The sequence below is a fragment of the Mytilus galloprovincialis genome, chromosome 3, assembly GCF_965363235.1.
Source record: "Mytilus galloprovincialis chromosome 3, xbMytGall1.hap1.1, whole genome shotgun sequence".
Lineage (NCBI taxonomy): Eukaryota > Metazoa > Mollusca > Bivalvia > Mytilida > Mytilidae > Mytilus > Mytilus galloprovincialis.
This window is the reverse complement of record NC_134840.1, coordinates 75,653,688-75,674,728: the sequence shown is the minus strand read 5'-3', so window position 1 is coordinate 75,674,728 and position 21,041 is coordinate 75,653,688. Positions and strand designations below refer to the sequence as shown.

The following is a 21,041-nucleotide window of genomic DNA, read 5'->3' as shown; positions in this document are numbered from 1 at the left end:
CTGATCCTCGTTTTCCCCCTTTAACGTTGAGGGGGAAAAGTTGGATCATGCCATTTTTTCCGGGGGGAAATATTGGATCGATCCAGTTTTTCCCCCCGGAAAAATTGGCATGGGGGAAGAATGGCTATAGGACACCGGTCGTCCGTCATGTGTTGCCAGATTTTTGTGAAATTTATATCATCAGCAATGTCTTTGAACCTCGCGAAAATAAGTCCTGATCAAATAATTTAACCAACTATGTCCCCTTTCAGTTTGAAATATAAATCATAATTGATATACCATTGCATTTGGCCTGAAGCTTTTATATCTCTTTAGATATTAAATAAAAAATAAAAAAAAAAATATGCTTTTTTAAGTAGCTGCCCTTGTATATTAGAATAGATAAATATGTGCACTACGGGGACTTTTGAACTCTTTTTTTTGAAAATAAAATTAATATTGTATCAAGTTTGAAACGGGTATTTATTCGCTCTGCTTGGTTCAATCTCAGACCAAACATGTCTGCAGGTCTACATATTATCATCCTCTGCGCTTGCCGTTGCCGACGACGCGCTAAGACGTAGAATTTTTACGAAAAAGTTGACAGCACTTTTCTGTAATTTATCCATCTTGTTTACATAAACTATAAATGATCTTAAAGGAAAGACCACGTATACTGCTTTGGAAATGATTGGACGATGTTCACATATCCTCACCCTTACATTCAGACACAACATATGCAATTATATATATATATTTTTATTTTTAATAATTTTTTTGTCAAATTGATGTGGATGCTTGAGCATCTGAGCATACATGCAAGCTACGCCACTGTACACATTAGGACGATAAGAGCCATATTATAGTGCTGTTCTTTTAAACATATTCATTTAGTATACTAATTAGGCCCTCAATGCTCTTCAACCTCGTACTTTATTTGCACAGGCACTTGTCTCAGAATTTTTTTTTCTCTATGTACCTTAATTTAACACTTGTCTCAGAAATTATTTTTCCTATATACCTTAATATTAAGGTATATAGGAAATTTTTTTTCTGAGACAAGTGCCTGTGTGTACTATTCAAAGAAAAAGAAACAATCACGAAATTGTCCAAGTATTTCATGTCGTAAAGTATTTTTGCTACAGTAATTTGCTTGTTTATTCATTTCTTTTTGGTGTTTTGTTTTACTGTTATAATTATTTAAAATAATATAGTGAATTATCATTATATTTACTCGAAGTTTTCAGTCTGAACCAGTTCATTATTGTGGCAAAATCAAGTGAAAGTTCAAATTTATTTCACGTGTGTTTTGATATATTTTACCGCCAATCCGCTTAATGGTAATAAGGTTCATTGAGATAAAATATTAAACGCAACTTTATCAAGAGCGGATCTAACAATTCAGTTTTAGCTATAATTTCATATTAAATTGTATATATCCTCTAATTAACTCATTCGAGTAAAATTAATGACACTCGCAATTTCTTTTATTGTGTGTTGATTTGCAACGTTTAAGATAAAAGTTACATTTTAATTGCTTAACTTCCCTTTAGTTTATATTTTATTAAAATTTTGTTAAAAAAAATTCAAATGCGTGAAATTATACACTAATGACATGAAATAAATTCAATGTAACATTTTATGATAAAATCAACACCGTTATACATCAATAATTTTTTACGGTTTCTCTTGAGTAACAGTATGCCCAAAAGACACAAATTTCTGTTTATTGTAACAAAGTAGGCGTTTTCAAAGAATATTCAACAAATTTCATTGGTCAAAAACCGCCGATCAATCATAACTAGGACAATAGTTGAAAGTGATTTTAACGAGTTTAAGATTATCTAAATAAGGGAAAGTGTGATGTTTTTTTAGTTAATGGACAGGATTCCACGGTTTATCATTATTCTTCAATTTATTTAAAATTCAGCTTTATTAACATTAGGACGACAAAAATTGTGAACTCTGAATTAGTGAATTTAATAAAGTTGGAGTTGACTTTTATTTAAAAAAAAAAGAACGTTTTGAAGTGACTTATATTAAAAAGAAAACATTTTAAAAGTGACTTATATTGAAAAAAAGGGAACATTTTGAAGATGCATCATTTACCATATTACTACAGCCCCGAACAGATCAAAAGTTACCATAATGGCATTTTATCAGCGGCGGCTGCAGCAGCGGCAGGGAATAGTTCATTATTCAGCATAGATAACATCCTAGCACCGAGACCATTACTTGCACCTAGACCATACTTTCCATATCCAAGTCTACCGCCAACACCTCACGATATATTTGGTAAGTAGAACTTTCTATATAGTTTATGAAGTAGTCATGAAGTTAAAAGATATTTTCTTTTTACATATTTTACATATTTTACTTAGTCTTGTTTAAATTTCTACGATGCTATCTTCGCATATTGTGCACAATGAAGCTACAGAAAAGATCGCAAGATTCAAAATTCATTTATGAAACATCAATAAATAGTCCATTCAAAATACATGTATATACAAAATCTGGAAGAAAAAAACATTCAAAGCTAAAATATATAAGACCTTTTATTGAAAGTTATGGAAGACGTTATTCCTTGATACAGTATATTTTAAAATTAAAAAAAAACATTTTTTTTTAAATATTTGCCTTGTTTTGTGTTTTCGGTATGTGGTGAGTTTTATGTTACCCAGTCGTAATATTTTTTTTGTAGTGTTTGGTGAACTTGTTTGTCTTTTACGGTTGTATGTCGTTGTCTAATGAGTTTGAAGGTCTCCAACGTATCTTTCGACACCTTTTTTTTTAAAGTGAAACAAATTTGAAAAAAACACCGTGTGTATTTTTCTGTTCATGTATTGATTTTGTATCAAGGTTGGAAAGATACCCTCTATCCCTATATTATATGATACAGATAATATCTTAATTGTACGTAGTTTAACTTCATACTTTAATATTTTGTGTCCTCATTTTTTTCTTACTTTTTTGTAATGTTTTAAGATATGTTTTGATAAAGAGAACAAGTTGGTAAATGTTGATCAAATTAAACCATTTTAATATAATTCATATGTACTAAAGTGTGGCCTTGAAAAACTACTAGCTGACGAAGTAGCTGACAGATAGCTTAAAATACATTGTGGAACAAATTAAGAAAATTGATTTAGCAACTTCATAAGACAGCAAATTTCCATATATATGTCTGGAAGACCTAGACAGTGTAGTAACATAACCGGGGAACATTATATGCTAAAGAATTCCTCTAAAATCTAACTTCGGATGGTTTTACATGATTTATGGAGTTAATTCGTTTTATAAAGTCAATTTTGAAGAATTGTCGTCGACTAAAGTTTCAAACAACTAATGTGTTTTATATCAAATCAAAACTTATATGGATTTGTCTGTCCCTATAATGTAAAGCTAGTTTTAGGTTTCGTATCCAAGACGTAGAAAATGTTTTCTTGTGAAGGATAAGGTGCAAATTAACCCATTCCAAATAAATTTACATCCTCAATTTGTGACAAAAAGACCACGGGGAATTAAAAGATAAGGTGACAGTGAAATGTTTTTCGTCATGTAATAAAATAATAAAAATATTGTTGAAAGTGAAATGTTCATGTACTGCCCTTAGCTTTTGTAAAAGATGCCAGCATATTCTATGAAATTCAATATCTATTTTAAATCAAATTTAATAATAATAATAATAATAATAATAATAATAATAATAATAATAATAATAATAATAATAATAATAATAATAATATCAAATACTGTATCAAATATCAAATAGAATTAATTGCATAACAGTGTGGTCGACAGTAAAACGTTTGTAGGTTGTAACTTGTTTGTCAACGGCTATGATTTTATGCTCACCCAGTCTGTCAGAGGCCTTCCAGTGGGGATTGAAATATTCACTTGTTACACATTCCGATACATAAAATGAAACTTTCTTTTTACAAAGCTTGAAAGGAATTTGTTTTAAATATTTATTAATATAATCATCACATACAACCGTGTCATTTATAAGAATAATAATGTTCAGAGATGATATTATTTAATAATAATAAAAAAATAGGTTTATCCATTGTAAAAAAAACTATTAAGTTGATGGGGTTCATTCACAAAATATCTCATTGATTAAGAGAACAACTACTTCTACGGTGTGATCATTTAAGAATGGCCTACTATTTATTCAATGCGTATACATGTGGGTTTTGTTTGTGAAGAGTTCTGGATAATTAAAAAATCATTTGATTTCTTTGTTTAATACCATAAAACGATTCATTCTTTCAGATATTTGTCACTTTGCCTTATCTTCAAGTCCAACACAATTTCTCACGTTTCTTACAAAACTTATATTCTTGTGATGTATTCTTTTGTCGAAAAAAAAATGTATAGATATAAATAGATATAGGAAGATGTGGTATGAGTGCCAATGAGACAACTCTCCTCCCAAGTAATAGTTCATAAAAGTAAACCATTATAGGTCAAGGTACGACCTGCAACACGGAGCCTTGGCTCACCCCGAACAGCAAGTTATACAGGGCCCCAAAACTACTAGTGTAAAACCATTCAAACGGGAAAACCAACGAGAAACGAAAAACACATATGAACTACATAAACAGACGACATCATGCATTGTCACTTTTAAAGCCAATTAAGTAAACAAAAATAATCTGAAAGAACGTGCGATATCATATTAGGAAAATTGATGGTCAAACCATAGTAAAGAATATTAAGTATTCAATCTTTATAGCTTGCTGTTCGGTGTGAGCCAAGACTCCGTGTTGAAGGCCATTTTTATTTATTTTCAAATTACAAAGGTTATTCCTGATTAGTATTTTTAATTATTTTATTTACGCGTTTAGAACCTTTGGTGACCTCACAGTTTAAATTTCTATGATAAGTACGTCGTGAGCAGTGTGCATTACAGACGAACGTTCACCTAATTTTGCCCAGTCAATGAATGGCCATAGCTACACTGTTATGAATTTCATTCTAATGTCTTGGAAACGTAATACTGAATTCTAACATTGGAGAAAAGGAAGATAGATCTTCATGAAAAGATTCATTTCAATTTAATTCCAAGAATGCCCGAATTGAAAAACATAAAAGACAAATTGATGCATCAATTTTTCTAATCTGATATCGAGTTATATTTATTTATTGGATTATAATTAAGACAATTCGCAAACGATCTTACAAAGATTAATTAATGAAGTATGCAACTTTAAAGAGTTCCACTACAGCTAGATAAACAATATTATTGATACAGCTTCGCTAACACTAGTCCGGATTATCTATGACTTTTGATTATAATACGGATTATCCCACTAGAAAAATGTATACTCTTTAGAAAATTAAATAATTTTCCTATATAGCGTTTTAACGGATAAACACGATTATTCCATATAAGCAATAATGTTTGTTTTACATTTAGGCCAACACCAACCTATTTTATTGGATTAAAATATTATATTAATAACCTTTTTTATTCGTTTGATGTTCGTTTTTAATGTTAATAAAAATGATTGAATCAATTTGAATATCAATATTTGGGGGGATTATTACAGATAATTGGTTACTAATTCGGGAAAAAACTAGCAATAGATCACAAATTACTTCATATTTCATAATGTATTTCCGAAATTCTGATGCTATCTTTTATCATGAGACTGTTTTCAAAAACATAATGTAATTGTCTCCTTAGTGTCTGTCAATTTATATTTCATCACAGAGTCGACTTTCCTTGACGTGAAGCTTGCTTCAAGTGCATTTAAGATACATTCGGTTATTTATTTAACTTAACTTGATGCAGGGGCTTTCTATACTAACATGTTAGTAAAGACTACTCCTGCTTGATGCTTGCTTTAATACATCTACGATACATTCGATTATTCTAGTTTTCTTGACTTGGTGCTTGCTTCAAATGCATGCATCATTTCCCATTCGTCGCACAAATGGTGAATCAAAGTCACATACAAAGGAATGACAACAACTTGAATCATAACGCTTATGGATAATTGTACCAAAGCAATGTTTAACTATCCCACTTATATACCTTTTTATCCGGGTAACATTTAAACATCCTGATACTATGAAGTATCGTCCTATTTGTTAAACTCTGACATGTAAAGACAAACGGGACAGTTGACTCCCTAAGGTAGCAAACAAGAAAGAGATTTACATATTTAGCGCTCTTGGTAACATGCCATGCAACTTTTCTCAATTCACCAGTAATTTTCTACAGTTCATTGTATAAATATGAGTGAAAAACAAATCTAGTTATCATTTTTTTTATCATTTCAGCTGCATATGGCCACCTTCCAGGTTTAATAAACCCGGCTGATTTTGTAAGAGCTGGACACAAACGTAAAAGACGTCACAGAACAATATTCACCGAGGAACAGCTAGAAGAGCTCGAGAAGACGTTCGCCAAGACCCACTATCCTGATGTAATGTTGAGGGAAGAACTTGCCATGAAAATTGATTTGAAAGAAGAAAGAGTTGAGGTAAGGACATGTATATTGTTGCCCTTGTCAGTGGCCGTTTGAGAATGTTTTGGGTCCACCTTATATTTTAAACCAGTGGGGCTCCAGTGGGGGGTCTCCTTTTTTTTTTTGACGATCAATGCATTTGAATGGAGACATATAGATGGAACCCTATTCTTGGTTTGGAACCCCCTTTTAAAAATGACTGGATCCGCCCATGTAAACTTTCTGGATTGATAGATTTCTCACTCAATATATATTGTTTTTGGAAGCAAAGAACGCGATACATCGCATACAAAGTATTGAGAATTTTTGCTGTTGCAACGTACCGTTTTTATACCAGGTTAAGTTTTAATTGTATTTCAAATCAGAGTCAGTTGGGCACAATATGCTCAGAATTCTTGGAGGCATCAAGGATAGTTAAAATCTAAAAAAATGTGGTAAACATTAATTTTCATTATCAATATTCACGGATGAGATGTCAAGCCTTTAATACCTTTTGATTGTTGACATATTTAAGTGAATCACCATTAGATTAAAGTAATTTAGGGCGGAAGTTGCAAATAGCACCTGTTCTTATCGGACTAGGTACCAGTCCATAATGTCATCTTGTGGTCCGTACCGGTACCACGTAACAATGTTTCACTATAATTGCTTTTGCTACAAATTGATTTGAGTCTGACGCTTTACTAATATTTAGTGGGAGACATTAAATAATGTCCGATCGTTGAGATCTCAGTACCCACAATTCAATTCTGCTTACGGCTAATCCTATATGTAACGAATTTTGTTTAAAATTGAAACAGTTCGTACTTTTGTGTTTTATATTGACGCATAGAAATTCACGGTTAACTTGATTAGCGTTAGAAACCATTTGTCATTAAAATATTGAATAAACAAGGGTAGATAAATCTCTAGGGAGTAGTACGAAGATGTTCTGATAAACCAGTCAGATCGGTTGTGTCTCTTTGCTGCTGAAACTTTAATAATAATTAAATCATAAAAATGTTAATGATTTACTGCCGTACTGTATCAGAATACAAAGACTTTTATCTTTTGCTCTCATCACAAAAATCGTTACGATTCACTTGCTTTTAACGCAATTAAAACAATATCGCATAAATAAAGCAAACAAATTTATGTCTAAAATAGTTTAATCTACTGATATGATCCCAATGCATTTAATTATCTACTTCGTTCGAGTCATTTAATCAATTATTAATCTGGTTTCGTTATTTGTGCAGAAATAATAAAATGTATCTTTCTCTTTTTAGGTTTGGTTTAAAAATCGACGGGCCAAATGGCGAAAAACTAAAAGAGAAGAAGAAGCAGCCAAACGTTTAGGAGACTCGGCCTCTACCTCTTCCAGTACAAAACCAACAGACGACACATTGCAATCACGTGACTTGTTAAATGAATCAAATGACAATGAAGATGATGATAGCGATTGTCTCTCAGAAAGGAGTACAGACTCTCCAAAAATTGACGTTTTAAACGAAAACATTGATGTGAAAAATGAATCTACCTCCTCGTCGCCTCCCACACCTCAAAACATTTCATATAATCGGCATAGCCAAGAAAAACTTTCATGATACCTTGTTCTACATAATTACGAAATTTACTCATAGTGCCGAGACAGAGGAATTTTGGTTCCTCATGATTGTTCATAATATTTGTTTGGTTGTTTATATATTTCATTATTTTCTCTTCACGGATAGGAAATCCAAATGTAAATCCATTTTATTTATGTGCAGCTTGAATGATAGAAAAAAAAGTGTCTGTGGATGTATATGTGCTAGTGTGGTTGAGTGTGTTCGTAAGCGTGAGTATGTACAAGTGTGTTCCTTTGCATGTAATTGCAAGTAGATATATATTTATTAAAGTTATTGGTCACATGACGTTGTAACGGTCAAGTGATTGTTTACTATAAACACGTGTGTGTGTTTATATCTAGCACATGGTGTGTGTTTACGTTCAATTTGATTGGATGGCATATACTTGTAGTGCCGGTTTTACGGGTATACGCCTCATGATTTTCGTGAAAAGCATGATTAAGTATTACTTAAGGGGTTAGTTTGAGAAAATAAAGTTATTCGAAGTTTGCCTATAGTTCAAAGTAGCAGCATTCGTTATTATGGTATGTCTGACACCGAGAAACTTTATTCATCGCCTGATGGTAGTTCTGCACATCTTACTGGTAATAAAGACCTGGTGGATACATTCTCGCTGTTTAAAACCTATCTTGACGGGAAGTTCGATACTCTTTATAAAGACTTGGCCGTTGGCAATGAGAACTTTAAATTTGCAACCAAACTCAAGCCGGAAGTTTTTGTTAAGCGCATTCGTTCTGCAGAATGCCGTGCCATTATGAGTATCCAGGAAAAGAAAAGACCTCATCCTTATAGAACCGCTGCAGCTACTGTTTCTGCTTCTCCTGCTACAATGCCAAACCAACATTACGTTAGAAAAACAACCAACAGCCGCCCTTTCGGACCAGCAGACGAAGAGAATCATCATCTCACGACATCAGTTTCAACTGCAACCAGCTTGGTCACATGCGAACTCAGTGCCCCCTTTTCAGTTCAAAATCAGCTGTCCCAGGGACATCAAGGCAACATAGTTAATGATAAGTATAGTTATACTACTTTTTTAGATGAAAGCAATCTTTACGGACAGTTTGAACTGTTTCTGTCACATGCAAAATATTTTGACAATATTGATATTTCATCTGTTGCAAAAGGGGTAAAGTATAGCTTACGCAAGCATATACAATTTTGGAAACATATAGGTGCAAATGAATTTGTTATAAATACTATCAAACATGGTTACGTTATTCCTTTTTTTTGCAGACTCCTACATCTATGTCATTTAAGAATAACAAATCTGCTTATGTCCATTCTAAATTTGTAAATGAAGCAATTTCAGATTTACTTGATATCGGATGTGTTATTGAAACTCCATTTCAACCATTTGTTGTAAACCCGCTTAGTGTTGCGGTTCAAAGTTCGGGCAAAAAACGTCTGATTTTGGATCTAAGTGAACTGAATGTTTTTATTAAAAAAGAAAGAATAAAATTTGAAGACTGGAAAGTGGCTTTAAACTATTTCACAAAAGATTGCTATCAATTTAAGTTTGATCTTAAGTCTGGTTATTTTCATTATGACGTATGTACTAAACAACAAACATATTTAGGATTTTGCTGGAACAATAAATTTTACTGTTTTACAGTGTTAGCCTTTGGTCTATCATCTGCTCCATATATATTCACTAAATGTTTACGTCCAATCGTAAAATACTGGCGAGAAAATGGCGTAGATATTGTACTTTACTTAAATGATGGACTTGGAATGGGTAAAAATAAACAAGAAGCTTCCGAATGTTCATCTTTCGTGAAAGCGTCTTTGTTAGAAGCAGGGTTTTTAATTAACATGGACAAATCTATTTTTGAACCAGTCCAATGTTTAGAGTGGTTGGGTTTAGTTTGGAATTCGTCTGAATTTTCAATTAGTATATCAGATAGACGGATTAAAAATACCCTAACATCATTGGTTGATGTTTTAAATAACTTTCCTAATTTCACAGCACGTAAATTGGCTCAGGTAACGGGAAAGGTAATTTCTATGTGTCCAGTCATGGGTAACATAACTAGTTTAATGACCCGTTACTTACACTGGGCTATTGAAAACAGAGTAAAGTGGGATTTAAAGTTAATATTGGAATGTCCTGATTGTTTATTCAATGAGCTCACATTTTGGCTGAATAACATTCAAAGATTGAACAGAAAACATTTAGCAGGTTATTCTTTTCCTCACGTGGTTGTATATTCTGATGCTAGTAATGTAGCTGCTGGTGCTTACTCGATAGATATCGACTCTAATATTTTTCATCAGATGTGGACTTTACAAGAGTCCTAACAGAGTTCTACATGGAGAGAACTTCAAGCTATTTTGTTGGCTTTGATGTCGTTTAAAAATCGTTTAAGAAATAAATGTGTTAAATGGCATACAGATAATAATAACTGTGTTTTCATTGTTCAGAAAGGAAGTACAAAAGTACATTTACAAGAGATAGCTATTAATATTTTTAAGTTGTGTTCTGAATTGAATTTAACGTTAGATGTTGTTTGGATCCCGAGATCTGAAAATACTAAAGCTGATTATATTTAAAAAATGATTGATATAGAAGACTGGGGAACAAGCATAGAATTTTTTAGATTTGCAGATTATATGTGGGGTCCGCATACTGTGGACAGGTTTGCGAGTAATTTAAATAAAAAATTACCAAGGTTTAATTCTAAATTCTGGAATCCAGGTGTTGAAGCAGTTGATGCGTTGACGCAAAATTGGAATAATGAAATTAATTGGATTGTTCCTCCAATTTCTGTTGTTTGTAGAGCAATTAGACATCTGATTTTATGCAAAGCTAGAGGCACTTTGATAGTTCCAAAGTGGCCTTCCTCGTCCTTTTGGACAATGATTTTTAAAAGAGGTTTGCATTTGCAACCATATGTAATTGATGTTTTAGAGTTTCAACCAAATCAGAACATTTTTATTCATGGTATGAATAATAAGTCCTTGTTGGGATCTTCTGAATTCGTTTCTAGTGTTTTAGCTATAAGATTGAACGCTGAGTTCACGTAAGAATTTACGACAAGGCTGTTGAGCAAGGTCGCATAGTAAAGACAAGGCCAATATAGTGGCAAGGTCTTATGTTGATGACAAGGCCAAATTTAATAGGCAAGGTCTCTCCGACATGGCCAGTGTAGAAAATAAATATGGCAAGATCATTTAAATATATTGTAAGCTAGTAGTAAAGTATAGTAGATTATATTTCTATTTCATATGCATTTTCAGATATTTTTTCATGTGGAGTATGGAAATCCTTGCCTAAGCCAGTCGACCAAGATTTGTCATCTTTATCTTATTGCCTACCTGAGTTCTGTCTGTGTTCGAAGGCCGAGAACACCGAAAGAAAATAATCATATGAATTTAACAATTTCTGTAAGTGATGTAATAATTATTATTATGTTAAACCTTTACAAGCTTCAGATTTTTATGTTTCATTGTACTTAATACAACTATCAAAGACATTTAATTCATATGCTAAGGTTGAAGAAGCATACTATTCCATAAGCTGGGCTCATAAACTAGCTGGCTATCCCAATCCGTGTTATTCACAGTTGTGTATATCGGTTAAAGAAGGAGCTCATACAGACATTGTACATGTTATTGTAAATATAAAAGAACCAATTACGCCAGATATTTTAAAGAAAATTGTTATTAAATATGGTCAAGAATGTAACAATCGAATAGAAATTAGAATTTGTTGCATGTGTCTTGTTAGCTATGCAGGGTTTCTAAGATTTTCTGAAAAAAAAAAAAAAAAAAAAAAAAAATTCTGATACACATGTATCTTTGCTCATGCAGAAAAGCAAACCGATCATTAAGTCTTATAACCTGAGACTGATTCAGTGAGAGGTCTTAAACCTTTATCATATACTAGTACTAGAGTAAGAGAAATTATATTATCAGCTCTTGAATCTATCGGTTTAGATGAGTTCGAATTTGGATTACATAGCTTGAGATTAGGTGGAACTACTTCAGCTGCATCAGCTGGCATTCATGATAGATTATTTAAGAAGCATGGTAGATATACTATACTATTATAAATATACTATATATATATGTATTATTCTCTGTTCAGATCTACTTGGCTTTCTTTGTCTTTCGAAAGGCTGCTACAGCTGTAGGCACACTTATCCTATAAATGTGTTGTTTTATTTATTAAATAATTTATATTCGTTTGAGCTGGCGAATTAGAATATAAATATATTTATTAAAGTTATTGGTCACATGACGTTGTAACGGTCAAGTGATTGTTTACTATAAACACGTGTGTGTGTTTATATCTAGCACATGGTGTGTGTTTACGTTCAATTTGATTGGATGGCATATACTTGTAGTGCCGGTTTTACGGGTATACGCCTCATGATTTTCGTGAAAAGCATGATTAAGTATTACTTAAGGGGTTAGTTTGAGAAAATAAAGTTATTCGAAGTTTGCCTATAGTTCAAAGTAGCAGCATTCGTTATTATGTTTACCCACCCACCCACCCTTTTATGAGATGGTTATCGTTAATGGGAGTATATGCATCATATATTACATTATATTAATATGAATTTTTCCTCTTTTGTAGATAGTTTTTGATTGTGTAACTGTATAATACTGTGCTATTGTATGATTGGATTGGTAGTGTGCCTGAATTATAGTGAAGGACTTTAGTTTGATAATTATATTGAATGTAAAGTTAATATTAAAGGCTGCTACAGCTGTAGGCACACTTATCGAAAAGGCTGCTACAGCTGTAGGCACACTTATTCGAAAAGGCTGCTACAGCTGTAGGCACACTTATCCTATAAATGTGTTGTTTTATTTATTAAATAATTTATATTCGTTTGAGCTGGCGAATTAGAATATAAGAATGTTTTATATATGAGTTGGAATAGTATGAGTTCAGTAATGCAGATTTAAATATAAATTGATATCTATGTATACATGTATTAATGTTAAAATATGTAATATTAAATGATATTTTAAACTTTTGATGTATATATTTTTATTACATTTGGTGAAGTTTTAATAATTATACAGAAAACAATTAGTCTCTATTTCAGTTCATAAGTACAAATGTAGTGTAAAACTATGTCAAATACATCGGCGGATCCAGGGGGAGGGGAGGGGGTCCGGGTGTTGGAACCCCCCTTTTTTTGGCCGATCAATGCATTTGAATGGGGAACCCCCGCCTTATCCTCGGTTGGGAGCCCCCCCTTTTTAAAATGGCTGGATCCGCCCCTGACATATCACAGTTATTTCAACTGATTAATCTGTTTACACGAAACCGTCTAGGAAGTGCTTTGATTGATATCGCACAAGTCTGTTTATTACCGATTATGATGTCCTACAGTAGATTTTTTTTATGAATATAAAAGTCATGAAATTGGATAAAAACACTGACCTAGTGAAAATGTGTTGAACGCTCACAAAGAAACCATATTTTATTTTTTATGTGCCAGTCGATGACCGGAAACGAGTTGTCGGTTGGAAAGTATTGTCTCCTACTCGTTGCTTGGTTGCAAAGAACACTACAGGAAATTTAATACACTTAAATAGACAGCTTTTTATCGGGACCCTCTATAGCTTGCAGTTCTGTGTGAGCCAAGGCTCCGTGTTGAAGACAGTTATTTCACCTATGCTGGTTTACTTTTACAAATTGTGACTTGGATGAAGAGTTGTCTCATTTGCACTCTATTCTTATATTTAGCTATTTAGTCTTTCTTTCCGAGACCTTAAGGTACGATTTGTTGATTCTGAAAGGATTGTTTGGTTACCTCGTTTACCATATGCGCTCTGTTTGGTCGCTTTTGTTGTTACACTTGAACCAAATCTCAATGTTTTTCCCTTCGTTCTAATGACGACACTCAGTGAGAAGTCTGACAAGCACAGTCAAACTCACATCTATAATTAACAATAACGATACTCAAACGAAAGAAAGCTGATATTGGCGTATGTTCCACCTTAAAATTCTATATCGACAAATTGACAAAAATATAATAGAAAGTATAATTCTCTATAACAGCAACACCAACTTGTAGAAAACACGGTTATGTTCCCCGCTCGCACTGTAACATTTATATGCGCAGCAAAACGCACAATCCAAAGCAAAGACCTAATTTAGATATAGCTAGCTATAAAACCAGGTTTGACCCACCATTTTCTTACGAATATGCCTGTACCAAGTAAGAATATTGGCCGTTTCAGAATCTAAAGGACGATGGGTAATTTCATTGTTTGTACCCCAAAATGAAAATAACTTCACGACATTGGTTGAATTTCCATTGTCTTGGACGTTTTCAACCAATCACGACGTTTCGGTGTACATTTTTGAAAATATTACCCAGAATGCATTAGATTCTGAAACGGCGATGTGGTAGATGTTTTTCACTTTTTCCGTTGGTTGATATTTTCTCTTAGTCATTATAGACTGTCATTATACTTTTACATATAAGCAATTATACTTTTAGGGCAAATAATGACTATTCATTGATATTCTTTGCAAACATATTTTAAACTTAACCTAATACAAAATATCAATCGTTGATAAACTGAAAAAAGGAGACCCTCGGAGAAGAAAAGCTATGTATGAGGGAGATACATTCCTAAATTAAAAAAAAAATAATACATATTTAGACAGCCAATCACACCATTATTCAGTTTTTCATATTTTGATACAGAAATACTGAGCTCTTTGCCCGATGACACCCTCTAGGGGTTGGTATTTGTCTTCTGATAAAAAAAACTCAAACTAAACCATATAAACACAAGGTACCAAACTTGCCAAGATATCGAGGTTTCTAATTGGTCAATCTTCTCGTTAAAATTAAACGTTCGGAATCATAGCTGTGTGTTTTATACCACAATGAATGTGAGCCGAAAATATGCAACATTTGGTGTAGTTATAACTTAGTGGACATAACCAATTAGTTTTTGTGCAAGGGGAAACATTGCCATTTCGATGTGAGAAAAAGATCTATAATTTACGATCGACCTACTTGAGAGGCTTACTACGAATGATTTCGTGAACAAAAATGCGAATTATATATAGTTTTTTTTTTTTTTTATATCAGAGACAAGTCACTGTGCCTCAGGGACTAACACTCCATCAGCATAGGTAACTACCCAGCAGTAATGATATCATTAACAGTACCATTTTTTCTGCAACAGATGCGTATATACATATAGCTACTGAGGTGCTCGATGACAAATATTTGACAACATAAGACAACTTTAAGGAGCTTAAAAAGGGGGAAAATAACGCAAAATCAGGATAACAAATTGACTATTCTTGGTGAATGTTTCCTACTAAAGGTTGTAATAGTATCAAATTAAAAATTGTGAATGCGTTTAAAAATGTAAATTTCAACAACTGCACGGCAAAGATCTTGTGTATATCCATTCTTGATCACTCATTCCCAAATCCAGATGGAAAAATATGATTGTCTGTATTTGAATAAAAAATCACTTACATGCTATCGAGTTAAAAAGAACATTTTGTATGTGCCTTGCAATTCAGTGACTATCGTTTGTTGCTGTGTATAACATATTAAAAAAATGTGATGTGGTATGATTGCCAATGAGACAACTGTCCACAAGAGACCAAAATGACACAGACATTAACAACTATAACTTCAACAATGAGCAAAGCCCATACCGCATAGTCAGCTATAAAAGGCCCCGATAAGACAAGGTAAAACAATTCAAACGAGAAAACTAACGGCCTTATGTATATAAAAAAAAAAATGAACGATCGAAAAACAATTATGTAACACGACAACCACTGAATTACAGGCTCCCGACTTGGGACAGGCACATACATAAATAATGTGGCGGGGTTGAATATGTTAGCGGGATCCCAACCTCCCCTATCCTGGTACAGTGGTATAACAGTACAGCATAAGAACGACAATAAAAATCAGTTGAAAAAGGCTTAACTCATCAGATGAGTAAACATACAAGTGGACGTGGCCGGGTACATCCCGACACAAAAAGACACAATGAACAGATCTAAGAGTACTCGCAGTTATCTGACAACTAGTTCAAAGCCACTAACAACTAATAAAAAAAATCATGCATCTAAGACTAAACTATTAATCCGTACACATCCAACATCCAATGGATTTAGTTTAAAGACGTCATAAACAGCCAGAGAAAGACATGACCTTGTGCAATGCTAAGTTACAGGTATCGACATATCGTAGATCCATGAATATGTATATGTATATAACATACTAGTAATATTTAGTTAGCTTTTAATTTACTGATAACAAAATCAATATTTATACCAATAAAAACAATATTCAATGATCTTATTACAGTGTTGAATAGGTAACCTTTTAGAATAAGTTTATATAAAGGAGCGACAAGTTTACATGGATCATTTCTAACTTTCCGGGCACGGTTAACAACATTTCCGTAAAAATAAGGATGTGCTATCCCGTTTGAAATAAGTTTTCTACAGATACAACCAGACTACAAAACCAAATTTTTATATCTATGGAAAAATTTAGTAAAAGTTTTTAAGTAATTTATGGTAACGATATCCCTGGTTTAATAATTTACCAGTAATACATAGATTGCGTTCGTTAAAATAAAAAACATCACAACAGACACGGGCATAGCGAACGAGCTGTGAAATATAAACACCGTAAGATGGTGCAAAAGGAACATCACCATCTAAAATTGGAAAATTAACAACAGGGAACGAAAAATTGTCTCTTTTGTCGTAAATTTTAGTGTGGAGTTTCCCGTTTAAAACCGAAATATCTAAATCCAGGAAAGGACAGTTATTACCGATAGTTGTTAATGTCTGTGTCATTTTGGTCTCTTGTGGACAGTTGTCTCATTGGAAATCATACCACATCTTTTTTATATTACCGAATTAATTTGATTTATTTAAAGTTAGTTCCTTGGGGTAAATTTCAGCAGTATATTGAGAAAATTCTTCATTATTTAAGGAAAAAATATCATCAAGATAACGGTAAGTGTTGTTGAATTTATCAATTAAATGCAATTTCGACGGGTCTTTACTGAGTTTAGTCATAAACTGTGATTCATAACAGTACAAAAGCAAGTCTGCTATTAAAGGGGCACAATTAGTGCCCATGGGGATACCTACAACCTGTCGATAAACTTTGTTGCCGAAACGTACATAAATATTATCAAGGAGAAAATTAGCAGCTTCAATCATCTCATCACACTTCCAGTAAGTATATCTAGCATATTTACCTTTCTCATTAGAGAAGAAGGCTTTAAATGTGTTGCAGCATATATATTTGCATTCAGCTTTACCAAACGACCATTTAATTAAATAGGAAAACTTTTGTTTGATAAGATAGTGTGGAAGTGTAGTGTAAAGAGTAAAAAAATCAAAACTTTCAACAGAATCAAAAGGACCATCAAAAGCACGTAATTTATCTTAAACATCCAAAGAATTTTTTACACTCCAAAAATGGTTTATACCACTATGTTCATATATTTTATTACAATAGTTTTGCTTTTCGTTAATCATTTTGTACTTAAATAAGTCAGTTAAGTGTTCTCGTTTGAATTGTTTAACGTTTGTTATTTCGGGGCCTAATATAGGCAACTATGTCGTATAGGCATTGCTCATTATTGAAGGCCATATGGTGACCTAAAGTTGCTAATTTCTGTGTAACTTGGTCTAATGTGGATAGTTGTTTCATTGACATTCATATCACATTTTCTTATTTTAATATAAAACTCAATATTAAATAAAAGACATTGCTATTTTCAGTGTTTGGTACAGGTTGGTTGTCACTCTGCACAAAAGTTCAATATAGAACCCTATGGGTGAAAATCAGAGACATTTTTGTGTAAGAAAATACTGTCAAACATCCAAGTATACTATCCATATTGATATGTGTCCACACTTGTTTTTAGATATTTAACAAATGATAGATACCTTTCTAACATGTGGAGTGTGCAGAAATTAAGTTTCATTAGCATAATAATTAATAAATGATGGAATTCAGTTTTATGTATGCAATAATTTTTCAAATAAGCAAAGAAACAAAATCAATCGTTTCTCTTATAAAAAAAACAGTTGTCACGGACTGAATGATATGCTGTGAGACCAATAAATATTTAATGGTTCGTTTTTGTAGATTAAAACAAATTTTCCATCTGATTTGGTTCAACATTTAATTTATTTAAGAGATAAGGATTAAAGAAGGGTTTATTATTATTAATTATCAGGTCATATTACGGGAACTTGTTCGTTCCATTAAACTTCTAAGACTCTCAGAAAGTGAATCAAAATCCTTTAAGAAGAAAATATTGGTCTTTTGACTTTGACAATTAAGACGTTTATTTTAAAACCCTTATTCTTTTATTCCATTCATATTGAAGCAGGATGTGGTCATTTGTATTTTGATATAGTATCTTTTTGCATTATTATACGTTGGATATGATGCCACAAGCGATAAACTTATGATATAGCAACTAGATCTAGTAAAAACAGATCATGATTATAACAAACATTTAAAATAAGTCCCATACAATGATATTCCTGTTTCAAACAAATATTTCTAAGCATAGCATGTATAGTGAAATGCAAGTAGATGTATGCTTAATTTAAGTCCTATATATACTGTTTGAAATAGTATTTGCACAAATTTTGTGACACAGACAGTAACAAAACAAAATTGCATATATGGAAACTCGAGAATGGAAACGGAAAATGCGTCAAAGAGATAACAATCCGACTAAAGAGCAGAAAAACAGTCTTTAGATTACAAACAGGTCTTCAACGTAGTGAGAAAACCCCACACTCGGAGGCGGGCTTCAGCTGGCGCCTAAACAAAAATATATTCTAGTTCAGCGAAAATGGAAGTAACACTTAACTCAGATATATAAATAAACCAAAATGAAATTTAAAAAATAAACTGAAACTTACAAATGCCAGATATTCCTGACTTGGGGTATGCGCAAAAAGCGGCGGGATTAAACATGTTTTAATGAGACCTTAACCCTCCCCATTTATCTCTAGCCAATGCAGAAATCAACAAACACACAGCAAAACTCAGTTTAAAAGAAGTCCGAGTCCGGTGTAAGAATAGGCAATACACGAAACTAAAAGTCTTCTGTGTTTACTCTTTTATACGTTTAGGGGATATGATGTGATTTATAATTATACAAATATTAACAGTAGAACAAATAAAAAGCATGCCGCAAAAAAAAAAAAAACGATCCATTTTACCAAAATATTGAGTCTTTTCTTAATCATACTTTTTTAAACCATTGCCGACAGTGCAATCAGTGTCTATTATCGTTTACCAAATATCAACGATTTTGCAGTAAATCGATTAGGAGGTGCTTTGGCTGACATAGGAGACAAACTAACAAATATATTCTATTCATAAATAAAAAATCTCAACAATTGACAAGTATCCCCTTCATGTCCCAAAACAGACATATTAACAACAACACAAACAAACCAAAACACACACCGAAGTAACAATGGAGCTATATTCAGCTTAATTATCTATATACTATCAACTTTTAACAGTCGTTAACAGTTTTTTTCTTATGAACATCCAAATAAATATATTTTCTTCTCTCACTCATTTAACATAAAGATTTCAATAATCTTTCGTTGCCTTAATAATTGCTATTATCAAGCTAATTTGCCAATGTTTTTATAGGTATTTATATAGGAAATATTAAGTTTCAATGACATTAAGACATTAAAAATGACTGCTGTCCTAGAAAAGATGTGTCGGAGGCAACAGTAGTTTAACGATGTCAAAATTTCCTAAATCCACGAAACAGATACAACAAAAAAGAAAATAGCGATTTCATGTGTGCCGACAATGAAAACGTCTGCTGTAAAGCATGCATCCCCGCCATCTGAATTCAAAGTCAGCCAAAATGTCACAATCAGGAATAACATATATATCTAGCTAACCTCGATCTAAAAATATCGCACTGGATGACAAGCGACACCAGACCAATATTGGTACTAAATAAACTCAATATACTTATAGTAGCCAATATAGATACCAGGATTTAAATATTGGACGCAAGACACGCGTTTCGTCTACAAAAGTCTCATCAGTGACGCTCGAATGAAAAAGTGAATTTCAGTGATTCAGCCCGCGTTACTAGGACGGTTTTCATATCATATGTACGTTTGCAGATAAAAGTTTAGAAAACCACAGACAATTAGAAGGTTGGGAGCATCCGATCCGAAAAGATTCAAACAGAATAACAAAAACAGTTTGAATATACAAATAGCTTGTGAAAATTCAAATCCTGACTTTAGTCAATAGAGAAACCAACGTGGTCTGTTTGTAGATTTAGCACTGAAAGAATTAATATTTTAACCTTTCTTTGAAATATTGTAGTATTGATCTCTTGATTCTATAAGATATTAACTTTATATTGTTTGAAAACAAAACTATTTGAAAGCAGTTATTTAAACTATAGAAACATTTCTATAGCATTGTCCATTAAATCTTTTCTTTCCCACAATATTTGTCCTGTTTAAAAGGTCGTTACATCACTATGTGTGTGCCTACAGATTGTGGGCATAGGTCTTTTAGTTGATTAATCAGAAAAACAAACTATAATTAACAATCATCATGTTTACTGGATTTTTGTCAACAACGCAGGTTTATTCAAAAAGTAATAAGCCCTAAAACTCTTTAATCGCTCTTCAATTGATTCTAAATTCCATTCTAGTAACTCTTTAAGTAACAGGAATAACGAATTAGTCGTCACTGGTTTATTTCAATATTTGCCTACAAAATAAGAGGAAATAATTTGACACCCAATCAAAGACCTGTGCAGCTGTGTTCGATGGTCAAAGTTTACACAGAGAATTAGAACTTATACGAATACATACAATACATGGATATAAACCCAACACTTGTATTTCAATATATCACTTAACAAATTGTTAGTGTTACGATCTGGCTACTTGAGGCAGTAAGCACTGTTTGTTTAGAGATTA

At 32.6% G+C, this 21,041-nt stretch overlaps 1 protein-coding gene across 1 annotated transcript; it reads left to right on the top strand.

Annotated features, from left to right (window-relative positions):
• Positions 1-1,849: 1,849 nt before the first annotated feature.
• On the top strand, positions 1,850-8,326 carry LOC143068954 (visual system homeobox 1-like). The gene is made up of 3 exons (XM_076243362.1): positions 1,850-2,274; positions 6,271-6,473; positions 7,727-8,326. The coding sequence occupies exons 1-3, from the start codon at positions 2,076-2,078 to the stop codon at positions 8,042-8,044; spliced, it is 720 nt and encodes a 239-aa protein (XP_076099477.1). The 5' UTR covers positions 1,850-2,075; the 3' UTR covers positions 8,045-8,326.
• The last annotated feature ends 12,715 nt before the right edge of the window (positions 8,327-21,041 follow it).